General features: G+C 36.5%; 2 protein-coding genes across 3 annotated transcripts; one reads left to right on the top strand and one right to left on the bottom strand.

The window, feature by feature from the left end:
• Positions 1-6,460: 6,460 nt before the first annotated feature.
• Positions 6,461-10,096, bottom strand: LOC149740831 (large ribosomal subunit protein uL1-like). The gene is made up of 6 exons (XM_089872530.1): positions 9,941-10,096; positions 9,337-9,489; positions 8,320-8,468; positions 7,831-7,961; positions 7,232-7,360; positions 6,461-6,575 (listed from the first exon to the last, which is right to left on the bottom strand). The coding sequence occupies exons 1-6, from the start codon at positions 9,943-9,945 to the stop codon at positions 6,492-6,494; spliced, it is 651 nt and encodes a 216-aa protein (XP_089728656.1). The 5' UTR covers positions 9,946-10,096; the 3' UTR covers positions 6,461-6,491.
• A 630-nt stretch (positions 10,097-10,726) lies between these two features.
• LOC149740830 (uncharacterized) lies at positions 10,727-20,729 on the top strand. Of its 2 annotated transcripts, none has more exons than XM_089872526.1 (11): positions 10,727-10,894; positions 13,812-13,916; positions 14,577-14,693; positions 14,871-15,098; positions 15,500-15,637; positions 18,882-18,971; positions 19,318-19,468; positions 19,535-19,654; positions 19,772-19,800; positions 20,018-20,159; positions 20,461-20,729. In XM_089872526.1, exons 1-11 carry the CDS (start codon positions 10,822-10,824, stop codon positions 20,579-20,581), a joined length of 1,314 nt encoding a protein of 437 aa, XP_089728652.1. In that variant the 5' UTR covers positions 10,727-10,821; the 3' UTR covers positions 20,582-20,729. The 2 variants fall into 2 exon arrangements, with proteins under 2 accessions (XP_089728652.1, XP_089728651.1); XM_089872525.1 differs by having other exon boundaries at positions 19,315-19,468.
• Positions 20,730-20,921: the final 192 nt, after the last annotated feature.

The following is a 20,921-nucleotide window of genomic DNA, read 5'->3' as shown; positions in this document are numbered from 1 at the left end:
AAAAAATATTTTTTGCAAATTTCAAAAAAAGTGAGATTCTACCCCAACGCATGATACCGGTATCATGTGTTTGTACCAAAATTAAAAAAATATAAATAATTCCAAAAAAATATATTTTTTTGCAAAATTCAAAAAAGTAAGATTCTACCCTAACGCATGATACCGGTATTACGTGTTTGTACTAAAATTCCCAAAAAAAATATTTTTTGCAAAAGTTAAAAAAGTGAGATTCTACCCAACGCATGATACCGGCATCATGTGTTTGTACCAAAATCCCCAAAAAAATTTTTTTTGGCAAAAGTCAAAAAAGTGAGATTCTACCCCAACGCATGATACTGGTATTACGTGTTTGTACTAAAATTCCAAAAAAAAATATTTTTCGCAAAAGTCAAAAAAGTGAGATTCTACCCCAACGCATGATACCGGTATCATGTGTTTGTACCAAAATTAAAAAAATAAAAATAATTCCAAAAAAATATATTTTTTGCAAAATTCAAAAAAGTAAGATTCTACCATCGTATACTTAAGAGGTATATAAAAAGGTATATAAAAGTTAAACTTTTTCAGTAGCAGTTTGCCATCCCTCTGATTTTCTATTTTGTTCAGAAATTTGGGTTTGTTATGAAAGATGCGGTGTGTTTATTGCTGAACAATATTACTCTGACCAAGATCTAGTTCCGAAGATTAAGTAAGTATCGTAGCTGTTTCCAAACTCATAACAATTGAAGTTCTACATAAGAATACGTTCCATTATTTTTATTTATAGGTTTTGTGTGGGAGTATACTTGCTATGTCTATGGATGGAGAGTTGAACTGCTAAATCTGCCTTCAATTTGTATCAAAAGGAACACTTTAGAACATATACTAAGTATAATACATTTTTCTGTTTGAATAGCAGTATAATTTATGTCCCACTTTATTTTAGATTTACTGGATGCAATGCAAATATGCACTGGCACTAGTGAAAACAAGAACATGGAAAACGTAGAGAAAGTGGACAATAAATTAAAATTTTCTCTTGGAACACATTGTTATAAACAGAAAGGTATATATTATTATTCTGATCTAAATATAGTTTGAACTTTGAATAGAACAAACTTATTACAAAGGTTTGCACAAACATCCGGTATTACAAAGAAGTTGTGAGGATAATAGTGTCTCAACCAGAATTGAATATTGCAGATCTCCATTTTGTACAATAGGTACGTTTGTTTCTTTAGAGGTGATATATTTAATTGTCTACATGTTTAGTATTCAAATCCAATGAAAAGAATACTTCAAACTCCACAAAGAGATGCAACGCATGTGTTGCTCATGAATCCCAAATTCAAGCACATGAGCCATTAACGTTTAAAGCACACATAAGTGACCTTATAAAGGAGTTTTCGTGTGATCAACCCAATACAAAGGTGCGATATCTAATGCATGAATTGTGTAGAATTCCTGTAACCTTACTTTTTAAATGCAGTTGATTGAACATTGCATCCAGAAAATGAATGATTTTCAAAAGTTATCATTCGAGCATCAAATTAACAATTTTAACGCACCACTCAATGCACGGCGCTATCACCCAGATTTTATCAGATGGTGTATTGAATTGTATGCCAGATCAAGCGCAGCCTATGAATTTTTACGTTCAACTGCATGTCTTGTGTTACCTTCACCAAGCACTATAAGGAGTTATAGGTAAGTTGGAACAACAAATTTTATTTAACGTTTTATATTTTGTTTGTTTTTAACCTGCAAAACTGTGGTTGCATGTTTATGAAAAAATTTAACAATTTTAAAGAGACGCATCAAAATTATGTGTAAAATACAGAAACTGCATTACACCAAAACCGGGAATGAATGAAACAGCACTCAAAGAAATTGAGAGAGTAATGCAGCAACACAAAGATGAAGGTCTTGATGGGTATTTGACATTTGATGAAATGAAAAGTAAGTAGAATTTTTGATTGTCTTTCATCCTTTGTAAATATCTTTTGCATGGATTTGTTTTATTAGTACGTGAAAATTTAATCTTGCGAGATGGACAAATAATTGGATTTGTGGATTGGGATGCTACACAGATTGCTACTCATATCCTTGGTAAGGTACAATTACAGAGAAGATTGAAAAGTTACATTAATCTTTCAGTGTGATAAGTGTTACACTAGGTAGTATTAGTTACATTGATCAGTTTTAAGTTACAGGTTTGTGAGGACTTATATAATTATTTTCAGTTGTATACATTCGAACAATCAAAAGGGAAATATCAACAGCAATTGCTTGGTATCCAACTACTGTGACAGGGCCAGGCCGTTTGTCTCAGATCTTTTATCAAGTTTTATATGAATGTGAAGTGAGAAATTTAAGAATTCGAGCAGTTGTGGCAGATGGATTGAGCACAAATAGAAAATTTTTCAAAATCATTTCTGGTGTGTCAGCCTTACTGAAAGGTCCATTAGTTGCTAAGAATCCTTTCACTGCGAGACCAGTTAATCAGATATATTTATGTTCTGATGTTTCCCATTTGTTGAAGGTAAGAGGTGTACTTGTGTAAGGTATTAATCAATTAATATAGTAGTTCAATAATAACAGCACAGTGGTTAAATGTAGTTATGATCTACAAGATAATTTGTTTCCCTGTTTATTTAGACCACTCGAAATTCCCTGTTTTCGTCTAAACCACATGGAACCAAGTATTTGTGTCTCAATAATGAAGATATCCTTTGGAACCACATTGTTGCATTGTATGAGATGGAACAAGCAATGCCATTGGTTAAATGGACGAAATTAACCAACTCACACATTAATTTGAACAGTTACTCAAAGGTAAGTTTTAACAATAAAAATATTTGAACAACTTGACATGATGTATGTCTATTACTCTACAGATGAAGGTGAACTTGGCACGGGATGTGTTAAGTGAAAAAGTGGGAAATGCCTTATTAAGGGTGCCAAATGCTCCCGGAACCTCAAAGTTTGTTTTATTATTTGACAAGTAAGTTTGGTTGGTGAAAGGATTTATGTATTTTAAAACATTTAAATGTTTTGCATTTTTGTGTATATTTATTTTAGATGGTTCAAAATCATGACGTGTTCCCCTGCCAACCCTGTAAGGCATGAGGATGATGACCGTCTAAAATGGCTCACACACACATTTTTACCCACTTTATTATCCTGGAAAGTAGGTATTGTTAGATAATGCTTTTTTATGTTTGACCATCACTTGCTATTTCTACTTAGGAGGAAGTTTCTACATTTCATAAAGGTGAAAATAAGCGCATAATAGCTTCTCCAACCCTTGAGGGCATTGTTTTCACCACTAGAAATTTTATTGAAATGGCAAAACAATTAGTCAGAGAATCTTCATTGGAATATGTTGCGCTTAATGTTTTCACACAAGACATATTGGAGTCGTTTTTTGGTAATCTAGTAAGTAAAATTATTCTTTGGTAAAAATTTTATAATTTAAAGTATTTATTTCTGCAGAGAAACATTTACCGATCTGCCACCAACCCAGACCTTGTTCAAGCAGCATACGGTATACAACATATCACAGTTCGTAAAGGCATAAGAAAGTTAAAAAATTCCAATAATAATCATGATTCTGCTACTTCTGTGAAAAATCCTTGGGAACGTGTTTGCTCCGAGCCAATACCTAAACGTCACAAAAAATGAGTCACCTTATCTTGTATTGTATTTTACAAATACACACAATATATAAACAAAAATAGGATTACAAATTTGTGTTTGTTTTCAGTTCTTTTTGTTTTTTTGTCTTAGAAGGTCGCCCCTTAAACCTTTTGATTGATATGTAATTGGTTTAAATAAATCTTGAAATAGCTTTTTGGTAAAAGTATGACTTAGGACTGTAACAAACAACGTGGTCATGTAACCACCAATTTTTTCACAAAGTTCTTCGTATAAATTGCATTCCTCCGCCATGTATCTAACAAATGAGTCAAATCCACGTGATTATAAAAGTGACTGTTTCACCATATTAAAATTAATCTCAGTTGGTATTAAATGTACTTCATGCCAAACAGATTTATAGCAATCCTGAAAGAATGTCAATACATCATCATTGGGACATTTTAAATAGCTGTGATTACTCATGAGCTTTATGAGAGAACCTCGCTGTTTATCAGTGCATAAATACTGAATAGCGCTTGCTAACTCTGGGAACTTTTTTCCAGCTTTAAACAATACATAGCCACCAACATATTCCACAGCTTCTGTTTCTAATGCACTTACTTTGTGAGATTCTACTTTACCATAATTCCTCATAGTAGCACACTCCCACTGTTCAATTATTCCAACTAAATCTAATAAAAGTTTTGCAGCATATGTTGCACTGGGTGTAGGGTAGAAGTAAATTTCTGGGCTACACTGCGACACTGTCACATATTCTCTCATAATCGTATCCATTTTATTTATTGCACAGTTTTAAACATCCACCCATTTGGCAATCAATGTGCAACCCTCTTCTGTAAGCTTGTAGTTAATATTTAGCTTGCTCATAATATCTTCGGGATTCGCTACTACATTTTCATCCATACCAGTCATCCTTGTCTTATTAAGTTCCTCAAATACGTCATCCGATATTACTAATTCTAAAACCAGCTCTGATGTTAATTCCATAGTTATATTTTCCACTGTTCTTTGTAAATTACTGCAGTCGCGTCTGTGTAGTTAGCGTTACTAAGGTTTGTTTATGTTTGCTACCGCCGTATGTAAAGAATCACTGGACCGTGACGTTTTTCATAGACTTCAGTTGCGCTACGATCTTAAGTATACGATGATTCTACCCTAACGCATGATACCGGTATCATGTGTTTGTACCAAAATCCAAAAAAAATGTTTTTTTGGAAAAGTCAAAAAAGTGAGATTCTACCCCAACGCATGATACCGGTATCATGTGTTTGTACCAAAATCCAAAAAAAAATGTTTTTTTGGAAAAGTCAAAAAAGTAAGATTCTACCCTAACGCATGATACCGGTATCATGTGTTTGTACCTAAATCCAAAAAAAAATATATTTTTTGCAAAATTCAAAAAAGTGAGATTCTACCCTAACGCATGATACCGGTATCATGTGTTTGTACCAAAATCCAAAAAATTTTTTTTTTTGGCAAAAGTCAAAAAAGTGGGATTCTACCCCAACTCATGATACCGGTATTACGTGTTTGTACTAAAATTCCAAAAAAAAAAATTTTTTTGCAAAAGTTAAAAAAGTGAGATTCTACCCAACGCATGATACCGGCATCATGTGTTTGTACCAAAACTCGAAAAAAAAGATTTTTTGCAAAAGTCGAAAATGTGAGATTGGACCCCAACGCATGATACCGGTATCATGTGTTTGTACCAAAACTCGAAAAAAAAGATTTTTTGCAAAATTTAAAAAAGTGAGATTCTACCCCAACGCATGATACCGGTATCATGTGTTTGTATAAAAACTCGAAAAAAAAAATTTTTTTGCAAAAGTCAAAAAGTTAGATTCTACCCAACGCATGATACTGGGGTATCATGTGTTTGTACCAAAACTCGAAAAAAAATTTTTTTGCAAAAGTCGAAAATGTGAGATTGGACCCCAACGCATGATACCGGTACAATGTGTTTGTACCAAAACTCCAAAAAAAATGTTTTTTTGGCAAAAGTAAAAAAAGTGAGATTCTACCCCAACGCATGATACAAAAACTCGAAAATGTGAGATTGGACCCCAATCTCCAATCTCACAGATTTTAATCAGAGTTTAAATAGATTAATCAGAGTTTAAATAGAAGAATGTAACTGAATTACATTTCATCATTTAGTTAAAACGCTTTGGACTGTACATTGAGATTCAATCATGTTTCGCAGTTTTTTTTGTAAACTATTTACATATTTTACAAAATATATAACTTTTCAAGTTTTGGTTCCAGGTATTATGTGTTGGAACCAAAACTTGAAAAAAACGTTTTTTTGGTAGGTAGACAATCTGAGATTCTACTCCAACGAACATTCTTTAATCGGTACCTATTTATTAGAGCACGTATTCTAGATCTACTGCGCATGCGCAATAGCGCACGGTCCAAATACATCAATCAGGACGAATATATCACGACACGGGTTTTGTTTTATATTTTCTGTAACCGATTATTTTACGCCTTGTCCAACCTTCATTGTGCCCAAATTTTGCGTGGTGTATTTTCTATCTCTGCAACTTAACATTTTTATGTTCTTCGGAACATATATTATGTCGGTTAAGAACAAATACATTTCTGTTGTAACATTTGGTTTGTTGGTCAAATCTTATATGCGTTGTATTTTTTCCGTAACTGATATTTTTCTGTCCTGTGCTTGACTTAAACAACTAAACAAACACACACATACATGTTCAAATACGATTAAAGTTTTGTCCTCTAACCCTAACTCCAAAGTTTTGTCCTCTAACCCTAACTCCACAATACCAAAATAATCAAAGAAAACATCACAAAATAGTAATCAGCAAATTTATTGTTGCTTGCAATTAGTACAAGCGTTGTGGACGTCCCATTGTGCTTTTCACGTACAGGGAACGAACGTTTTGCCAGTTCTTCTTTAGCAGGGAGACCTGAAAGAAAGCATATTTTTAAGTTTGATATTTAGATTTAACTTACAAAAATCTAAGCCATAATGAGACTTTCGAATGATGACACTTACAGAAAAAAAGGTAAAAGATAGAATAGTAAAAATTTGACTTTTAAAAAGATCTTGAAAAATAGTAAAATTTGAGCAAAACATTGTTATGCACTCTTTAAATCTGTTGTAGGGGGAAGTGGACCCACCCACCAATAAAATCAAGCTTGTTTGGCTTTTAGTAGACAGAAGGTCAAAGGTTTGGTATTTAGTTTGTATAATGTCTCCCAGGTTACTATCAAACATCAGTCATTATATTGAAGCTGAGGTTAGCGAAGCCCGGATTTTAATTTTGCACACGTTCTACACTTTATATGGTATGGTATGACCACCAAGTTCTAGCAATTGCGTGCTTTCTATATATTTATTACGTATATACATAATACATAGTAGGGCGGGGCAGTGTATTTTACTGTATTTTAAAGACTCCTATAAACTGTTGCTAATCTTTCAAAACCCGAACAGGATATTATGCGCTAATAGTGTCCCATCTTTTCCCACCATACTACATTCTACATATTTGTATTTCAGGGAAATTTTACTCCTATATATTCATACTTTTTAAATATATTTTTATATCTTATTACATACCAAGAAGTTAATGGCGAGATTCAAGTTTTGAACAAGTTCATCTTCCGTCATGTTCACGTTACCGATGGCAACAGCTAAACAAAGAACTTTCTTCATCTGGAACTTGATGGTGGATTTCACATCATGGATCTGGAAATAATCATAAGGTTACAATGGGGTAAGATTGTAACTGCGAAGAAATAATAGTCCTGTAACAAAAAAGTCACAAAAGTCACAACCTAACATCAAACATTTAATTTTTAACAAAAGCTTTCTCACGGTAAATAGAGGTGAAAATTAGAAAAAAATGCATGACATAGCATAAAATACAAAATCGTATAAAGCAGGCATTAAAGGCGCAGTATGCAAGCAGTTTGTCTATTCCCACGAGCCACGACCCTAACCAGAGCCACAATGATCATGTTTAGAGCTTTTTCGTATGTGGGTATTTTTAAAAAATAGTGAAAATTATGTTCAAAAATATGCAGTGGCCGTTTCTATCAACAATTGTTTGAAATGTTCAAGGCACCAAAAGTACTAATACAAAATAATTGGATACAAAAATGTGCAAAATGGCCTAATTTTAGGTTTGACTGCGTAAAAAAGACAAGACCCTATACCTTCGATGCCAAAGATTCCTGGTGTGTCACAAGGGAGGGAAACTTTCCTGCTTTGTTGAGACCAGGTCCAAGCAATCTTGGAATTTGTTTAATGAGCGATTCAGAAGCAAGGAAAGCATCATATTTCTTTGCTGGGATTATATCAAAAATTGTTAAATGACATAAATAACTGGACATATGCATTTAGGATTAAGTTTCTGCCCTCAGTAAGGTTTTCTACACGGTTTGTTAAGAAATTAAAACAAAGACATCATTGGGCGTGATGAATAGGATATTGGGCACTAGTGAAGAATCTTTCGATACTTTAGATTATGCTAGTGTGAAGTGATTACGTAGTCCGGGCGTGTACATGGTGTGTACAACTGGTACTGTTTTAAAAGTCTCCCTTCAGTAGACAAAAGTTGGTAGTTACGTTTAGCAGTTAGCAGATAACAAAGGGAAGGATTCTTCACTAATACCTGCTATCGAACTACAAAATAAAATATTTACCGAGCTTTTTGATGAGTTTCTTATCCTTGTTGAGCTTCTTCAACGACTCTACATTCATGCAAGCGATGTTGTTTGCGTTTGCTTCATCACAATGTTGAGCATCTCCCAACACACAGATGCGGAACTTATTTCGTGGCAAGTTTGGCAACCTGAAGGTAATTGTTAGATTAGGCTGGTGGAAAATGTTAGTGGTTGGTTGTAAGATCAGTGATTATTCGGGTTTGTGGTTGGTTGTGGCGCAGCCAGGGGGGTGTATGGGGTCGTGACCCCCCCTTTTTTACCAAAAAAAAAATTTGACTTTTTTTTTATTAAACCCCCTCCCCCTTATTTTTCTCTGGCTGCGCCACTGGTTGTGGCGATAACGTAAGGTGGCAATTGTTTAATAGCACCCGGATATTGGTCATTGCACATACATTTGACAACATAATTTGTAAATGAGTTTATGAGATGACACACAACAGCCCAAGAATTTAAGACAAATTTAACACATAAGACCACTTTTGGAATTGGTTCTTTATAAAACATATTTAGGAGTGTTATTTACGCAACAAGTTCACAGTAATCTACGATATCAACTTATACTGCAGCGAAGTATGCAGATTAGTAAAAAAATGCTAAGTTTGAAAATGCATAGACATTTATTATGTTAACCAGTTCAAACAACATAAGCGTGGCGATACATTAGTTTTACAGGTTTATGGCACTGGTGTACTGCGGCATTTATAGGGGTCCCTTATAGACAAACCAAATTTTTGAAAGTTCTTACAATTTAACAAGCATAGTTTAGTGAACTTATATAATGAGTGCTGCTCGAAAGCAAACTAACATGGTTATAAACAGACAGGAATCCAAATTAAAATTCCTACATACTTTTTTAAACAGTCTTAACAATTTAACGCAACAATTACTTGTTGCTACCCAATATTAAAGACCATGGGTCAAGGTCCGCCAGGTTTGGCTACCAAAACTTATATAACGGGTAAAAACCCAAAAGTTTTGGTTGTAGCTTAATCATACTTGACTGTTCCAGAGAAACGCTTGTCCTTCTGTGGATCGTAGTTCTTCAAGGAGATTTGAAGCTCCACAGATTCAAGAAACTTCCTCTGTTTGGTTTTTGAACCTTTAAGGATGTTTTCTACGCACTCGTAGAGTGTATCACGTGATACCTTACTGTGAAAGAGGTAAAATGTATTTTAACTTACATAGAGATTAAATGTAACTTACTTTATTCTCGCATAGCCGGAAAACAACAGTCGTTATAACACGGTGCCAGCTAATGAGTTACCAAGTATGTTACTAACAATGGCTGCAAACGCCATACTAAAAATCGTAAAAACTTTTATATTTATTTAAATACAGGCTAGTGTGTTATATGTTTGCAAAAGCAACAACATTTAAAACAGTTCATGCCCTCAGTGTGAAATAAACTCCACATATCTGCGTTAAGTTAATACATGCAAAACAATAACATCATCGGGCAATTTGTTTAACTAAAACACAGCACAAAACTTAACTAGGAGTCCCTACATATATTGCATAACGTTACTTACATATAAATTATAAATTAAGTTCGAAATTATGCATGTAACATGTGATTAAACAAGATATAAATTTCACCAACCTCATCTTGGAAGATTCTGAAGAAAAGGAACGAACAGTAAATTTTCCAGCGTGACGTTGCTTTTGTCATAGAGATCCTATATCATTCAAAAGAAAGGGGACGAATGCGCTCGGTAAGATGTCTAATCTATGCCCGGATGGAGTTTTTATATCAGCGTACAAAATGTTAAAAGTTGCTTCAAGATAGGAAATATATTCTACAAAACAAATTGTTGTATAAATAAACAAAGTATAATTTTAATTGCGCAATTTTGAAATTTTTTGTGTTATTTTAGAACAACATGATTGTGCTGTTTAAAGAGAAAATGCATTTCATCTTAAAAATATCTTATTTTGAAGCACTTTCACATTTGGGTTCAGAATTTGTTGATTATAGCTGTTACCTAATTCCGAGCTTAACGAGAAAGTCGTTTTGTCTGCTGTCTCCTGTCTAGCCGATCCACTTTTTCTCGACTGTTTGGCGAACGAGAGAAGCTATATATCAGCTGTTTCTTACCAGACGACTAGTTATCGCCTGAAGGACGATTGCATTCGTCATGTTCAGTATGCTCTGCCATATTGCCCCAAAATGTAGTGGAATTTTTCAGCGGTATAACTAGAAAATAACTTACACATGTAGAGGGGAGTTGTATAGGTGCAATCGTTTTAGTAGTTGAGTGCCTTTCTAAAAGTTTTCTATTCGTATTTAGAACCTCTTTTTGCGGCTAAATTCGCAGGAGTTAGCAAACAGGGGAGTGATAACATTTCTGTCAGTAAAAGTAAAATAGCGATAAGGATATTGAAATGTGATATAACGATTTCATTGTCGTGCAGAGCATTTATTGTAACCGTCGAACTAGAGAATACAGGTCGTCTGTCGTCGGTGAATTTACTGCAAATCAAATGAATCGAAGCGGATGTTTCTTGCTCTATATTGCTTTCGGAATCGCATTATCTGAATTTGCATTGGCACAAGGTAAGTGATTGTTACAGCTTTTGTGTTAATAAGCCAACTCTTGGTTAAATTCCATACAACGCCGTGAAACCCTACACCTGCAGAGTAGAAAGCAAATATGTTACGTTTGTAAATGCTACGTTTTAGGTCCCGCCTGTCTTAACATTATGTGTGTCGTTATTGTTTTATCAACGTAAAACACTTCGCCCTATATTTGCTGCTATTTAAATGAACGCAGTAAGAATACAGGCAGTTAAATTCGCAAACACAGTGTGTTTACAAATGTAGTTAAGGCTAAATGTTAAGCGGTGAACTCTGAACCCCTTGAGAGTCGAGAGTCAGTCTTAATTTAAATTTTCACTTTTTTGTAACTCCACACCTATTCGATTTATCACTCGCAGTAAATTCAGGTTGAAATCTGAACCCGTGTGAATTTGCTCACCCGTGGAATGAAACCTCACGAATTAGTAGCTTGTCACGACACTGCTACCAGTAATACATATCTTCGATTTTAATTAACTTTCAATTCTTTGCCACTCAAGTGGAAAATATTCGCGGACGGTAGCATATTTTTTGTGGTCGAAACATATTTCGAAATTGAAATTCCTGACACGTAGCTCTGCCGAAATATTCCACTGAAGAATTGCTGGGCTCTCGACGGATTTCGAGCCCGATAATTTGCGAGCCAGACACGCTACTTTAACGGCTTATTAACATTACCCGACTGTGTGTATGTTTATATTTGCCAGAAAATGCGGTTAAGCGAAAGTAAATTAAAAATTCATAACAGACCGTTATACTCCAGAAACGGATATTTGAGAAACTAATTTTTGACTGGTTTTCTTCTATATTAAAATACTTAAATTTGCGAAAATACCTTTTATCGAGTTTTCGTTTTTCCCAGGTGTTATTGATTAAAACAGGTGATTTGTTACAAGAGGCTTAATTAAGCCAGAGCCGTGTTTTTATTGCACCGCAGCGTTAAGTGTAAATGGGTTCAAAAACATTTCCCAGCAAAGATCATTCGCATAATTACGACATTTTGCATTAATTAGAAAAGGCGTACAATTGCCTACAGATGCGAACGCTTCGGATAACAATTTAAAATTCGCCCGTCAACCGCGCTTTCGTGGTTGTCTATAAAAACTTTTTGCTCGCTTTTACAGCACAATTATGGTCGTCGTGACAGATAAAATAAATTACAGCGGCAACAAAAACCCATTACACAACTCTAATAAAATTTGCTTATATAGTAGGCTGGGCGAAAATGTGACACTTAATCGTAGCACATAGTATCCAAATATCGTGTTTTAAACAAGTACATGGGAGTCGTGAGGATACGGTTTCATATTTTGGGGGATTTTTTATGTTTAGCACCAAATGAGACGAGAAAATAGAATGAAACGATGTCCCATCTTTCCCCATCCTACTATATATGGTTACAATGGGTTTCAAGCGCACTAAAGTTATGTATGATCCGTTAGTCATGTTGCCCAGACGACATCTGGTTTAAGTTGTAATAACAGGTGTTTAAAAGGAAGTTGCTCGCTTTAATTTTCCTCTTCATTGCCCGCAAACATTTCATTAAGTGAAATATCATTGTTGTATGTGTATGTCTTGTCGTAGTGACGGCATACGTTTATCGTCCAAAATATCCCTATTAATCTTTCATAACCTTTACGTCGATGGTATGTAACTCTACCTGCCTATTCAGATCGCAATATACCGAATAAAACCCCGCCTTTTCTTAAGTTAAAGATAGCATATGTAAATATCACCGGCAACCTGCTTTGGTATATGTCAATAACCTATATGTACAAAGACATCAAAACCGATTTAAAGTACAAAATAGGAGCGTTTGTAGTTCAAGAGAAAATCACATTTTATAAGTCGATAATAAGGTCTCTTGAAGTCAAATAACAGTTTCGTGAACCAACTATATACAAACGTCTGCCGTGGTATAGTCTCTCCAGACATACCTTATACCGCGTGGAACAAAGATTACGAATGCCTTGAATAATGCTATATAGTTCGTGACCGAAGAGACGAAATAAGTTTCATTGATTCATGTTTCGTCTTTTCTCCAAGCGGTATTATATATATTGAAACTCTAGTCCAGTCCGCATGACGACGTAAATGTTTTGCAAATTGGATTAGGCATGTTTTAAAAAGACTGTCTTCTTCTTTTGGCCTTGGATCGACAGTTTAATTAAGACCAAGGGCAAGACAGCGTCGCCGAGGATCTGACTCAAGTCTACCCGCCGCTTAAGTTTACATACGATCAGTTTAAACAATCCACATCAAAGCTAACACTGTATATTTGCTATTAGCTCAGAGCCCGCAGTTTACCCGCCTTCTGCATCCCGCAACACGTATATATGTAACTTAACTCCAAACAACGAAAATTATGACGAAACACATGCTACCCTGTCAGACAGACGAAGCGCATGTACGTGACTAGCCAAACCACAAGATTCAAGGCCACACACACAATATTTTTATATCTAGAGAAAAAATCCTCTGTCTGTAATTCACTGACTGAGTGACAGGAATTAAATTGTGTAAAAAGACCGGGTGGTTTCAAAACATATAGTGCTACATACACAGTTTACTTTTACGAATATTTAAAACGTACCAAAAATGAAGAGAATTTAAACTTATTATGAATATATAAGCTGGGGTAAAATGGTACACGTTTCATTTTCGTTTCTCATTCCATTTGGTAGTAAACAAAGAATGTTTAAATAGATATACAGCGTAGACTCACGACTCTAAAAGAGCGTGGTTAACAGTTAAAAACACGACTGGAAAACATGATACATTTTGGGTTAAAGTATCTCATCTTGCCCCACTTTACTATATAGCATTGTATAATATGACAATACAGTATACTATGTGTAATAAAGCGTTTATGATCTATATAATCATGACTCACCAGATACGACGTCGTGTCCTTATCATCTTTGTACAGCTGAGCGCCTTGGTTGCTCCGAGGGAGGTCTAAGACGAGACGAAAGAGGATGTCTCTTATGCAAGTGCCAATGTGAGTATATAGTAAAAGTAAACATAAATCATTGCTTTGTATGGACGTTTAATAGGATTTGCTCCAACCCAGTGGGGCACTAATGATGAGTGGTCTAGATTGTCAGACATGCATAAAAAATCATGAACAAAGTTATATTACGTGGTAACTCTTAAGAAGGCATGAGATGTATGACACAGAACCCCCCTGTTATAACGGTTGTCGTTGCTCCGCCACCGAGGATAAAGCAAGCTGCATTTATTCATTTATTGTTCGAATGAAAGTGCCCCCCATTAGCATTATTAAAGGATTCTTCTTATTTTGTTTCTAAACACCTTTATCAAACGGTGCAACAGTCAGTTTTTTACACCTTTGTGTATAGTTTAATATATTTATTTAATATATATACAGTATAGGGTGGAGGGAAGATGGGACACATTTTAACTCTATTTTACCGTCCCATTTAGTAGTTAACAAAGAACATTTAAAGAATTATAAAACTATATGCCGACGACTTTCACGGACCGTTGTTACCTGATTAAAACACAATCCAAATATTTGGGTATTATGTGCTAAAGGTGTCCCACCTTCCCCACCCTACTATATATATATATAAATATATATACGTTCACCTATTACTGTGTACACTTGGTATAGTGACGTTGCATGTTTTAATTACAGATAGTGTAGTGCATAACCGTCCATGCCCATTACATGGATGTACCGTTGAGCTACTCGGATGTCCTGGTCGGTCTCTAAGGAAAAGTAACGGTTGTACACTTTGTGAATGCGAACCAGGTAAGAATAGAAAACGTTTTGTAATTTTTATACATAGGGAGGAACAAGGGTAAAAAGCGGTGCAAAGTAAAAAAAATAGTAAGAAGTAAAAAAAACTTTAGTAAAAGATTTAAGTAAAAAAGTAAAAAAACATAATTTTAGTAACACAATCATCTATAAATACTACTTACGTTTAAGAAAATGCGACGTCCGCCGAAGAATCCGAACTCAATCCGACAGTTGCACCAATGTTCGACCAGGCGAGCTCTGACAGCCAGGTTTGTCCCCAATTAACCTGTACAGCACAGCAATTGGGGTGCAATCGGTTGGCTGTCAATCAAACTACGAGATGTCGGATCTGCTCATGCAGGGGAAGTCCCAGGAGAGGGAACGCAGACGAGAGAATTGACATAGACCCGAATTCTGGTAAATCTATTTCGATTTGTGAATTTTCCTGAACGAAAACCGACTTGCATTATTAAGAAAAACTAAATTAGGAATAGTTATTTTGTCATTGTTTGGCATATACAGCTGTACATATAAAGTAAGGTGGGGAAAGTTGGGACACCTTTTAAATCTGTTTTCTTGTCCCATTTGGTAGTAAACAAAGAACATTCAAAGGATTGTAAAACCGTATCTTCACGACTTTCATAGAGCGTTGTTAATTGTTTAAAACACAATCAGGATATTTGAATATTATGTACTAAAGGTGTCCCAACTCCCCCACCCTACTATATGCTTATCTCCTTCTTAAACACACATCATGTACAAGTTTAGTGCGTATTGCTCAAGTACTGTAATACTAATACCTTTGCTTTGCATTACAGATGGCCAGTGTAATACCCCGGATCTTGGCATAGCAAGTATTGGAAGAAACATTATATCCCGAGGATCTAATGTAGCGAAGTATAGACTTGTCATTAGAAAGTTAAAAAAGGGATTTCAGCCGGGGAAATCGTATAAGGGTAGGTTGTACAATACGGCAGTAACAAATCGGTGTATGGTTCACCAAATTTTAAACAAATATACAGCCATGAAATTTGGTGTACAGAATTAGGCGAACGCTTCAGATTTTTGAAGATATTTGAAAAATCGGATAAATACGTGAAAACCTTAAGAATTAAGATCGACGTTTAGTGTATTTTCTCAGGGAGTTCTTTAGAACGTGGTCAGACACGTATAACACTGGGTGTGAAACGAATCCTTCAGACCGATGTCTTATGGGATTTAAAGTAACTTGAGATTTATGTTTCGATCCAATTTAAATTCCCGTTAAGTTTTTAACAAACCAATCCCAAGCGTAAATCGCAATAGCAGGGCCGCCATTTTGCTTTGCCCTAGTTTTCGCACTATTGAGAAAGAAATTATCGTATAGTGTTTAAAATGCTCGGCTAAATGGTATTTTTAGCCAGACAAGTGCTAGCTCTTGTCGCCAATAAGGTTAAGCATTAGGGGGACTTTTACTTATGCAAGATATTTTCGTTGCTCTGTGTCCGTTTTTGGGTCGAGGATGGCTGCAGCAGTATTTGCAAAGATTAGCGATTGCACTTTTTCGAAACCCGTAACCGCAAACAAACACAGGGCACAGAGAAACGAGCAAAGGGTAAAAGTTTTGGCATCGGCAACAACTTTGGTTGCGCTTATTGCTTACATGTCAACAAACTGTCATAAACTATAGACTCTGTCGCGTAGAATGTATAAACATGGACAAAATTATGCGCAATGCATCTTTAGCCAAAATTAGGGCACGGCAAATTTCGCGCGACTGGTGTTACTTTTACTGGGTTAAGTAATCTTCGTTACGAAATTTGTATAATTGAATTTGTGGTTTTCACGCCGCTTAAAATCCGATTACCGAAGACACCACAAGTGATAAACACTTGCCGCGTATTGTTCGAGATTCGCGCCGATAAAACTTTAACGCCGAATCAGATTTACTGGGTTTCAAACACCTGCCTGTACCCAATATGACAGTTAGCTGGTCGCCCTCCAAGGTTTTTAATCGTGTTTGTTTATAAAGGAGATATAAAGATGACGTAACGATGATAAATGCTGATATCCTGACTTATGGTAAAAGTCTGGGGTTCTAAAATCATTTGAATCGTTAACGTTTACGTCATTCTTGTTGATTCGCAGTGTTTATGCATTGTAGGAGCTGTGGTAGTGCTGTTATGAGGTTCTGTACGTAATGTGTTATATAGTAGGGCAAGATGGAAGACTTTTTCATTCTATTTTCTGGTCCCATCTGAACGTACTGCTTCAAACCGCCAAAATTTATAGTATGGGTGGGGTAAGGCGGGCGGCTTTAGCACATAATATCCAAATATCCTGATCTTGTTTTAAAAAATTAACAACGTTCAATGGTAGTTGTGAGGATACGGTTTTATAATTATTTAAATGTTCTTTGTTTGCTACCAAATTGGGCGTGAAAATAGAATGATAAGGTGACCCATCTTCCCCCACCTTACTATACATTAACAGGGGCGACGTTAGTTGCGGCACGACAGTAACGGGAAGTCCCATGGCTGTTACTGTTTAGTGATGTCACATGCGTTAAGATTGTTTGTCAGCTTTTCTAATCGTTGGATCGCCAGAATGGTGGGGCGCCTTCCGCGTTACGGCCCATCTAACTCGGCGCCGCTGAGCAACCACTTTGCAGCTCTCCGCATCGACTGTTTAAAATCTACGAACGAAGAAAGTAAATTGTTATAACTGGAGCCGCCTCTTAACCACGGGGTATGAGCTTTCAAAGGGGGTCGGCGTCGCAGAGACATACTTGGTTATGATTTTCGACCCCGTTTTGAAAATAGCATTCGAAGGTCTTTACAGCGCCGGACTCTAATGCGAAGAATGTAACAGTCGCGACCCCGCGCGTTCACAGTCACGGGCCACTAAACAAAAAAATCCCGACGCCCGGTTATCGGGGTAACGCTTTCCACCAAAGTCTCTCCGTATCTGAGGTTTTACGGCGTTTTTTTCGGTAACTTTTTTCCTGGAAGCCCGGATACGAAGCTTTCCGTCGCGATATAATTCTTGATCTCGGTCGTTTCAAAGAACGTTGCTTGTTTACTGCTCTACGAAAACACACAAAGTCAATTTAAAAAGAACGCTAAAGAACCGATAAACGTCTTGGGAAAAACGCTACTTAAAAGAAGTTTTTTTTGCTCTGGAAACGCTTTTGTTATCGCGGGAATCTGAGCCACCAGTGCCGGGGCGAGGAGACGCTGAGAGAGTATTAATCTCAAATTGTCGCCTTTGCACTTTTGCTGCTGTCTGCGCAGTCGCATTGTCGTACGTTACTGCTGTTTCTCAAAATCTAAGTAAACGCTGCGAATTTCTAACATTCTGCGGTGGACTTGTATGGCGACGAACATGGCGCTTTCTGGGTTGTTTTTTTGGCGACAAAGAAGTTTGTTCAACGTGACCTACACTGCTATACAGCCTTGAAGGAATCCAATTTCTATTTGTTTATTCTATCGACCAATGGGTGAAACATCAAGCGTTCAAACGTTGACTCATGACAAACAAGTCAAGGTGTCATGTATTGTGACGTCACAGACTCCACCACCGGAGGAGGCGGGGGTTTTCACACCACTAAATACGTCACACGGAAACGGAAATATATTTGCTGAGAAAATGTCGCGTGTGATCTTTCAAAAGTAAAACAACAGAACAAGGACGCAGACAGATGGTAAACGCGTGGGCGGCCTCGTGAGAATGTTGTCATATCTCATGAGATTTTCCTACAAACCGTTTCTTCTTATCACCGGAGACAGGCATGACCCGATAACGCAAGCAAATCAACCGTAAGCATCCACGGTTCGGTTTATTCTTTGTCTTTCACGTCTTGGTAAAAAACATTCACACACCCACGATATCCAGAAAGAACATACTTTAAAAACTCAATCCGCCGTTCCGCACTGTTATGTCCGCACGTGGGCGCCGCAAATCAGCTGATAACGCAACTAAATTTCCGAAGCAAATGGAAAATTTTCCGGCTCATTAACTTTTAATCTTAACGACATTAGAAGGCGAATCATGATCATTTGAAATGTGGATTGCACCAACGCCGTCGTAATGTGCATTAAATACACATAAGATAAGGTCATGAAATGCCACACCTTACGGGTTGCCTGATACTTAACCTGATAAAATACAAATTTTAACTTTACGCCCAGCAGACGAATAAAATTGAAATTTCGTTTTCAGTTCAGATAAAAGCAAAATCCCGAGCGCCTCCATTTAAGAGATTTATGGTTGAGATAAGAAAGCGTCCAACAGCACGGAACGGAGTAGCAGGTATTGTAGTCTTTATTGGCCAATCCATTTTCAATCCCGAATAATAAAAAAAGGTGTCGAAAGTTAAGACCTTTTGAGGAAATCATAGTTTAAGGAAAACAGTATATTAGGGTGGGGGTTAGATGGGACACCTTCTAGCAGATAATATCCAGATATCCTGATCGTGTTTTAAACAATCAACAACGGTCTATGAAAGTCATGAGGACATAGTTTTATATTTCTTTGAATATTCTTTGCTTACTGCTAAATAGGACGAGAAAATTGAGTTAAAAAGTGTCCCATCTTCCCCCATCTTACAGCATAATATAACTAAAACACAAGAGTCATTTGAATGTTTTTTAAGCAGCGACATCGTGCGGCGGCGGACATTTTCCCTTCAACGCAACTGCTCCTGTCAATGCTGATTGTCCGCTAGTAGCGTCAGAGATCAGCGACACAAATAAAACCTCAGTGTCCTTGAAGTGGACAGCGCCATCATGCGGCTGTATCGAAATCAGGTAAAATCCTTTTAAGTTCTCCGGTATTAAAATCACACAGTTTGTTTTACTCGTTATATTCCGCAGAGCTATTGTTGTTGACTTTAACAACGTCGGTTATCGTGACGTAGAAGGTGAAAGGTCAAGTGGGGTTGCAGGAGGAAAACTCCCATTAATGAGAACGGTGTGTGCGAAAGAAAGGCGCAGGTATATGTATATCTTATGAATAAATGAAATTTATTTCGTCTCTTCGGTCGCAATATTATAACGACTGGAAGAACGGCTTAAAGTGTTTCAGAAATAAAACGTTTTCTTTTTTTTCAGCTCCAGCGTTGGGAAAAACAAGAAAAGAAGTAAGTTATGTGCTGTAGTTTACCAGCCATATTTGCAGTTTAAATCGTTTATCAATATCTCTTTACCCATATCGTTTTCCACCATTTTCAATATATGTTCTTCGTTATAGTACTGGTAGACCCATATATTGGGGTAAGATGGCCCATGCTTTGTTTTGTATTATCGTTCATCAACCTCACCCCCAGTAATATATTATATATGTTACTTTCTGTTCAGAAAAGTCGAAAAGAAAGAAGGCTTGGGTTGACGTGGATTGCTGTCGAGCAGCAAACGCCCCACCAACCCACCGTAGGCAAGGATCAATTAACGATGAATGCGAGATGAGAGGAAAAGTTTATTCGCTCAAGAAATATTACAAGTGAGTAACGTAACTGAAGGTATGATTGAAATGTTAGAGGTTTTATATGTTATAGCTTAGCGGTTATTCTATTTTATGTGGATGAGGTCTTCGGCGATAATTTTTAGGTCAGATTTCGCCCGTTCAAAAAATCATTTCGCTTGTTCATTTGCAAAATGCATTTTGCCCATTCAAAGTATTAGGATTTTGCCGGTCAGACTATACTTGAATAGAATAGGCGACTAATGAGCAACGGTGTGTCCAATGCTTCTTGGTTGAATTGGTGCATATTCAAGTCCAGTAATATATATCATATTTGCAGACTACCACATGCACTAAAGTCTTGCCGCAAGGGATACAAGCGATGCTGTATTAAGAACGTCAAACAGAGAATGCGCGCACATCGGAATAAGGGACGAAGCATGCGGCGACAAAGGATCTGAGATCCCGCAAAAAAATATTTTCGCTTCGAGCAGTTGCTGCTTTGCGATACGAACTAAAATCGTGCGCACTCGCGTTTTTTGTTGCATTTTCCAGCTTTGTTTATGAATTGTTTCAGTATTGTCGCATTAAAAGGACCAGGCGCTCATATACCTGGATTCTTCGCAAACAAAAAGAACGCAGCAGGTATGTCAGTAACTTTACCAACTTACAGACATACTGTGGGGAAAGACGGGACACCTTTACACATAATAAACAAATATGCGGACCGTATTTTTCAATGTCCGCTATATAAAATAATTTTTTCTCATTGTATTTTCCTGAAGAGAATCATGGCTTACT

Source organism: Ciona robusta, chromosome 2, assembly GCF_009617815.1.
Source record: "Ciona robusta chromosome 2, ASM961781v2".
NCBI lineage: Eukaryota > Metazoa > Chordata > Ascidiacea > Phlebobranchia > Cionidae > Ciona > Ciona robusta.
Note: the sequence above shows the minus strand (reverse complement) of the source record. Positions and strands in the feature narration are given on the sequence as shown.